The sequence below is a fragment of the Eucalyptus grandis genome, chromosome 4 (genome assembly GCF_016545825.1).
Source record: "Eucalyptus grandis isolate ANBG69807.140 chromosome 4, ASM1654582v1, whole genome shotgun sequence".
NCBI lineage: Eukaryota > Viridiplantae > Streptophyta > Magnoliopsida > Myrtales > Myrtaceae > Eucalyptus > Eucalyptus grandis.
The window spans coordinates 19,453,197-19,461,374 of NC_052615.1; the positions used below are offsets into that span (position 1 = coordinate 19,453,197).

At 37.3% G+C, this 8,178-nt stretch overlaps 2 protein-coding genes across 2 annotated transcripts; both read left to right on the forward strand.

The window, feature by feature from the left end:
* The first annotated feature begins 320 nt into the window (after positions 1–320).
* On the forward strand, positions 321–5,447 carry LOC120292540. Its single transcript, XM_039310786.1, has 4 exons — positions 321–581; positions 2,467–3,201; positions 4,873–5,199; positions 5,274–5,447. The coding sequence occupies exons 1-4, from the start codon at positions 321–323 to the stop codon at positions 5,445–5,447; spliced, it is 1,497 nt and encodes a 498-aa protein (XP_039166720.1).
* LOC120293018 lies at positions 5,205–7,104 on the forward strand. The gene is made up of 2 exons (XM_039311775.1): positions 5,205–5,747; positions 6,423–7,104. Exons 1-2 carry the CDS (start codon positions 5,715–5,717, stop codon positions 6,867–6,869), a joined length of 480 nt encoding a protein of 159 aa, XP_039167709.1. The 5' UTR covers positions 5,205–5,714; the 3' UTR covers positions 6,870–7,104.
* Positions 7,105–8,178: the final 1,074 nt, after the last annotated feature.

Consider the following 8,178-nt stretch of genomic DNA (forward strand, 5'->3'; position numbering starts at 1 on the left):
TTGGGTATTTTTGGTTTATCTCTATGCATTTGTAGCTTATATTTCCAAAGTTAGAAGAGCTACACATTAAGGGAGTTCAACAACAAGAATTATGGAACGATAAAATCCTAAGGGGGTCCTTTTGCCGTCTAAAGGTCCTCAAGGTGAAGCAATGTCCTAATCTAATGAATGTGATTCCTTCATTCATGTGGAAGAGGCTGCATCATTGTGTGGAATCCTTGACTATTGAGAAGTGTCCACGTTTGAGAAACCTTTTTACAATGTCGATGGCAAAAAGTCTAGGACAACTCCAATATCTTGTTCTCGGTGATTGTGGAGAGATGGAGTACATTGTTGCTAGAGAAGAGGAGAAACACGGAGAAGCAGCTGACATAATTGTAATTCCTCAAATTGTCACTTTGTATCTTCACAACATGCCAAAACTTAGAAGTTTTTGCCAAGGGAAGTATATTTTAGAGTGGCCCTCCTTGAAAGAGTTTATTGTCGAAGATTGTAAAGCTGTGGAGGTGATTCTAGGAAATGCCAGTCGTACATTAGAGGGCAGCGTTTCGATGCAGCGTCCACTTCTACTCGTCGAAAAGGTTTGCACGTTTTCTTCGTTACTGACATATATAGTTTGTTGTCCCTAATAGCTTTTAGCTAGACAATGTAAGGATATGGGAGTTCACTTATGCTAACTTATCATTTTCTTTTACAAATCTTTGACCTTAAATAAAAAATATCTCAAATCTACTTCTTTAATAAACATATTGACATGAATATCAAAACTTTTTGATAAGTTTCAGGAAACTTGATATGTATATTTTTTCTTTCCTACTAAATCTTAGACTAACGTGACGTTTCCTTAATATTGTAGCTGAAGTAACCAAACTAGAGTCTAGATGATGCTGAAAATGTTGGCTCAAATTTAAATCTTCTGAAACGTAAGATCAAGATTAATGACAGTACAAATTCTAAAACTTCTGTTAGTTGGGCACTTAAGTTCTAAATTTTTTTATATACGTTAAAATCATAATATTAGCACACTTTATGCATTTCAAAACTTGTTAAGTCCGTCCCTTCTTTGTATATATTCTGCATTTTTTTTTAATCATATTTTCAGTCCTACATGGCTATTAACGCGGTGATGGCTTTCCTCAACCACGAAGGGACCTGTTTCACTACTGCCACATCCGGAAAGTTGAAAAAAAGAAATTAAAACACGACTACACATTAGAAGACAAAATCAACTCTAATATGAAACTGATAAAAAAGAAGGACAAAAAAGTCCTGCAAGAGACCGTTAGTCAAAGTGGGGAAGGATCGCATAGGAGCGGCACTGTCGCTTCCTGCCGACAAGAACCGAAAACCCTTGCCAGGGTCACAGCAAGGCTGTCGACCCTTGAGGGCTAAATCCGAGGGCTAGCCCTCATCGTGAGCAAGCAATGGCCCGCTGATGCCCTTGCCAGATTTGGATGAGGGAAAGCCTGCTCCCTCACATGGTGGCGAGAAGGCAAGTCCGGCAACTGTTGGTGGCTGGGCAAGGGTGTCAAGCATCCTAGCTCTGACTTGGCTGGTGGTTGCGGCCTTCGACAATGCAAAGACCCTGAGACCACTCTCTCTCTTTTTGTTTTCTTATGTGTATTTTTAAAATTTTTGTCACTTGTTTTTTTTTTTCCGTGTTGCATCACCACATTAGGACCACATATTTACAATAAAAAGGAAAAAAATTGATAAAAGAAATATCACATATACTTTCCGTCCTCTTCAAGTTAATGTGGGCAACGGAAAGACTCAATTGCTAAATTGGAACAAGTTTTACCGCCAATAGAGAAACAAATCAGCTAGGGGTTGGAAAAAAACCCGTCCAACATCAATTGAACAATTCATACCTGCACTCTACCATCTTTTGATTTAATTGTTGGATCTTTTTCTTCATTAGTGTCGTTTTTTCTTAGAGTATATATTTTGTCGGAGAAATTTTGAAGTGAATGATCCATGAAGCATTGGTTCGTGCTAATTGGTTTGTGCTAACTGGTTTGTGTTTTGTTAGTATCATTACCTTATTATGCACAAGCTATATTTTTTAAATGGTTCAAAGAAATGGGAGAGTATATTGGCCATTGTGTATTTTTGTGTTGTAGTGAGCAAAATTTAAGATAGGCTAAATTCGAGGTTTATGGGAAACATATTATGCACGAAATTAATTTGCTTATCTGACTAAGAAGCCTATGGTTATGCATCTACTCAAACATAATTCCTGATATATATTGAAAAAGTGTGTGCTCTTTACTAAAAAGTGATATGACAGAGAAATGGATTTTAGTGGTAGGTACTAAAAATACAATAGCGTGCATTTAGTCTTCTTTTCTTTATGCTATATTGATAATGTCGTTCATGGGATATTCCTTGTTCTTGAAATTACAGTCTTCTCCTTTCTACGGAAACAAAGAGTCTGCTCTAATTAATTAAATTGAAAACTAATAGGTTGAGTTCCCCAATATGGAGTTGATGAAGATCTTGCGAATGGATAACATGGAGAAAATATGGCTTGATGATCCTGCTTCAAATGCCTTTAGCAAACTCAAGACTCTAGAAGTGCAGTATTGTGACAAACTTTCATCCATATTTTCATCTTATACAATGCTCACGAGATTTCAAAACCTAGAGAAGATAGTCGTAACTAATTGTGAATCCTTAGAAGTGGTATTTCACATCCAAGAGTTCAATTTTAGCGAAGCTCATTCTACAAGCACTTTTCTCTTGAGAGAATTAGTTTTGATGTGGCTCCCAAAAATGAAGCACGTGTGGAGTGGATTCTGTCAAGGAGGTCTTTCCTTTAGAAGCTTAAGATACATGCAAGTTATCGAGTGTGGGAGTCTCAAAAATTTATTTCTAAGCTTGGTGGCAAAAAGTATGACAGGGCTTGAAGAACTTGTAGTACAATCTTGTGGAGTGGAGCAAATTATAATAGAGGAAGACGGAGTAGGCATGAGTACAAGTAATCTCTTCTTTCCAGGATTGACCAACTTAACGTTACTTGAGTTGCCGGAACTGAGGAGCTTCTATGAGAATAGTCATACTTCAACATGGCCACACTTAAAGGAATTACGAGTTAGACACTGTGGTAAGATGAGGTCATTCTCATCCGCTTGTGAAATTCAAAGTTGCCAAGGTACAACTATGAATGGGTACCAACCTGCAATCTTTTCTCCTGAAAAGGTACGATCCATAATTCTAACCCTCTGCTTTCGTCATCAGTGGTTTATGTGCATAGCTCTTAATGCTTTGCTATTCTCGGTAGGAAACTGCCGACATTTCATGCTTATTAAACTAGCCTAATCGCACCTGTGAACAGCTAAGAAATTTTAGAAGATTAAGTTAATATTTCCTGCTCATATTCTTTGGAATATAATCAGGTGATCCCAGCTGTTTAGTTTGAAAGGAAAAAAAAAAAACTTTTTTTATATTAACTTTAGACAGTTATACTTCTAATGAGTAGCTCGTGTCTCATCAAGTCCATTATCTTATTGGTACGTCTTATGGCCAGGATTTATCTATTTAATTTAAGTTGACCTTCCTCATCGGCCAAAATTTATTTGTTTTTTTAAATTAATATTATGCTCATTTGGTATATTGCTGGCTTAGCTACATAACAAAGTTCCATGCTCAAACATTATGAACATGATTGGTAACTGACAAACACCGCGGCTGACTTGCTTAACCAGTCACATGTTAGTAACTTACCAATAGATTTTGACAAGTATCAACATTTATTTATAATTCACAAATTACCAACTATTTTAATAACTTATCTACATGTACTTTTGTGTCCTACCAACGCCTTTAAAGTTACTAAGTTTCATTTGAAATTATCAACCTTAATTTGATTGATGTACCAATATTCGACTGATTTGAGTTATTTACCAACTTTTTTATAGTCTACCTACATTTGTTATTGTGATTACCAACGCTTTTAAAAAGAAGTAACCTTAATTTGATAGACGTACCAATTTCATTAACATATTCACTAACTTCCGTTACTTGCAAATTTTATTTATCATGTTAGGCTTTGAATAGCACAAAACGTTCATTTTTATTTTCAAAATTACCAACTACTTTAATAGTATCATATTTCAAATTACTACCCTTATCTTAATTTTCCAGGTTAATACTCTGAAAAATCCCAAACTGGTACACTTGTGACAAATTTACTCCAAACTATTTTTTTGACCACCAAAAACTCCAAATTGGTATACCTTTAACAAATTTACCCCAAATTGATACACTTGTGACAAATTTACCCTCTATTAGTTTTTGTTAAATTTTATTATCAAATTATTAAGTTAAATGACATGTGATAATTGACTAGTATACCAATTTGGGATTTTACGATCCGTTTGTCAGAGTTTACAATTTTTATGATTTTTTTTGTGGTATTAATCCAATTTAGCGAAGGGTATATTTGTAACAAATTTATCAGTATGGGTTTTTTTGCGGTCGAATAAATTAGTTTGGGGAAAATTTGTCATAAATGTACAAATTTAGGATTTTTTATGGTCAGTCAGGGTAAATTTGTCACAAAAATGTAGCTTTGGGGTTTTTCATAGTCAAAAAAATAGTTTGGGATAAATTTATCACAAGTGTACCAGTTTGGAGTTTTTCAAGGTATTAACCCTAATTTTCCGTACTTAATATGGTAGGTGTGCCAACATTGTCACATTTAGATACGAAACTGATTTTAATTGCTTGTTTGGCTCCATAATTGTTTTTTTTTCTTAGATGAAACGAGCAAAAAGCCTACTGGCTATTTGTCCTCTCTTTTCCCTAAACCGAAGGACATTTTAGTCACTGGACTTTTGGTGGCCCAATTAAAGGGATATCCTTCTGCAGGTCATTCCACACTTGGAGGAATTAACATTAGTAAGGGAGGATATTGAGATGCTACAGCATTACTTCTTTGGCAATCTCAAAGATCTAGCTTTGGGATGGTACCATGATGAAAATGTCGCTTTTCCCTCCAACTTCCTTCTCCATGGATTCCCCAATCTAGAGCTTCTTTCTGTGATCTGTAGTTCCTTTGAGGAAGTATTTCCAGAAGATGCGTCTGGACATAGGGAGTCAACTCCCTGCGAAGGACCTACTAATGTGGAGAAACCTCTCAAGGCACTTGGGAATTTGAAACAATTGGAGCTGTTGAACCTGTGGAACCTAAAGCAAGTTTGGAAAGATGGCTCATTGATGGCTGAAATCCTTAAACGGATAGAATTTCTATTCATTTGGGGGTGCCCTAGTTTGTCAATCGTGCTTCCATCCCCGACTTCATTCGAGAGATTAAAGCAGTTAGAAGTAAAGGATTGCGCTGGTTTAGTTCATATGGGGACTTGCTCAGCAGTGACAAGTTTGATGCACCTTACTTGGCTAACCCTAAGAAATTGCGATACGATGGAAGATGTGGTAACGGATGATGAAAATAGAGCGGAGGAGATTTATTTCCCTAAGCTAAAACAGCTAATACTTGATGGTTTACCAAGCCTTGAGAGCTTCTCCCCCACGAATTGCCCCTTCAGGTTCCCATTATTGAAGCGTGTTGTCATCACGCAGTGCCCCAAGATGAATGTATTTTGCAAGGGTGCCTTGAGGACACCAAACATAGATAAAGTATTCCTCTCCGACGAGGATGACGAAGGATGTTGGGAGGGGGACCTTAATACCACCATCCAAACCTTATCAACATGAAATTGTCGACATTGAATTCGATGAGTCAGGTAAATTTGTGTGCCTAATCATGTTTGCCCATACACCATGTCAAGAGGAAGAAACTTGAGTTCTTCTTCAAGTTTGTATTAGCTCATATGAATGTTGCACATTTCAGTATTGGGGGCTTTTGGGCACTTACTTACCAATGCATTCTAGCTGTTTGATGAATTGATTAGCATAATTTCTGTCAATGTAGGTTCGAAGACTGTGAGGTTTTGTTATATGGGGGATGTGTGCTTGCCTGCTTCTATGCTTAATCTTGAGGAGTCTCGGTAATTAGACATGACTTACTGACAATGTTTGTTTCTTTCAATCATCATGATCACTACCATCAAAGTGGCTGCTTTTATTTGCTAGAAAGTGTCTTCTGTAGTAAGATGTCGAAGCAAGCCTTTTGCAACTTGTGCTTTAATAGTGCTCTAGTGCATGGTGTTGATGCCTCTCGACATGGCATCTTTGTGCCATTATGTGGTATTGGACAGGTGTCTTTTTTTCTTATTTGGGATGTCCTTTCTATGTCATTCCATTGATAATGTTACTGGTGTAGCATAATGGTTGGACAATTGAATGTGAGGGTGCTCTATCCTTTATCAAACTATATAGATGCTCAGTTTCCCAAGTCTTTCATGTACTAAGATAGCGCCACTCTGTAAGTTTGACACTCGTTTCATTTGTCTGAACAGCCTCATGTAGCACCAAGAAGTTTCTTGGGAGTTGAAGACTATTTGGATGATGATAATAGCCGGCCATACTATTATCGAAAGGGGAAGAAGTCCAGGACTCCTAATAAGCATGTGTCCTTCAAACAGCGCACCATAGCCTACATGGAGCCATTCATGCTAGATGTTTTCATCTCCAAGCGCTTCGTCTCGACTTCACTCGCTCCCAGGATCGCGTGCAGGCAGGTCGCTGTTATGGGTGCCAATTCTAAGGATATCAAAGCCGTAGTCAAGTCACAATCGGACATACAACCATGTCTGGCTGTAGGCTGGATTTCGGTAGACCGGGCGAGGGAAGCCAATGTGTACACTGCTTTCTCTACTCTAAGAGATAGGGAACAGTTTGAAGGAAAAATCAAGACAGTAGTTCAGTCTCTGATTAACATAGATATTAAAATTTATCTTGACTGATTTTCCCTCCTTGAGTATGATCTTCTTTATGTGCACCACTCCTAATAGGAATATACCGACATCTTTGACATTGTTTTGAGAATATGCAGGATGTAGTGTTGGTTCTTTTGTTGGTTACATATACATAATGGTGAATGTTCATTTGACAATAGTGGACTCGGATTTTGTTTTGGCTTTGTTGAAACTTTACCTTGTTATTGGATGAGCATTGTGATGGATATCATAGCTTCATACATATATATCTCCAATTTTATATCGTGTCGATGTTGACTCCTGCTTTTGAAACATGATGGATGTCCATGCTAGGATGGTTAGTTTCATCTGTGACATCCCAAAATTTTGTCCCGTTTTGAATATATGAAATGATTATTTCGTCAACGTGCTTATGGTTATTTTACTCGGAGCTGGTCACTCATGAATTAACTGATCTATTAGGTGAGGCTATTAAGGGATATAAACGTGACAGACTAGAGAATTCGATCAAAAATCGACCACTCGACCATAATAATCAGCAATGGTCAATATGACACCGATATAAATCGATTAGCGAATGGATATAAGTCGATTCAATGGAATTACATAGTCGGATTGCGGGTGGTTCCGCACGATTACAATATTCACGTCGAATGGCAATAAACTAATTTTCTATCGATATTATATTCGGGACATATAATTGAATCCTTGGAATTTTATGACAACCGAGAGTCGTCTACGATTCGGAGATGCACAAACGTGGATCGAGAATTATCGACCATGGGTCAAACGCACTAAAATCCCTAAAAGCTACTCAGTAGATTAGGTTGTACTAAAGCCACGTTCGATCGATTTTAACCACGAAATTAATTCGGTTTCAGGAATCGGACGTTCGAGTTTGTCACAATTCATTTATTGGACGCCATCTTATCTTTTGGCGAATTTTCGTCAAGTCCAAAAATTTTGCAAAAAAAAAAAAAAAAAAAAACGATTTAAAAAAAAAAAGGAATTGAAATTCGGATTAAGAAACCAATTGGGATTTTGCTGCCCAAAAATCCTCAATTTTGGGAAATTAGACTCAAGAAAGTATTTGGGAGACAAATGGGTGAGGCGTGAAAACTTTGGAGGCATAGTGATGAGGATATTAGATATTTTTTTCTAAGTTTTGATTGGTTAGCCTTTCATTCTCTCTATCTCCTCTCTCTCACTCTCTCTCTCTCTCTCACGCACATTTCCCCCTTCAGCCGACCATCTTCTTCTGCCATTCTCCCTTCTTATTTCCCACGCTCTTTCTTTCCCTCACATCTTCATCCCCTTCCTTCCACTTCTCCTTTTG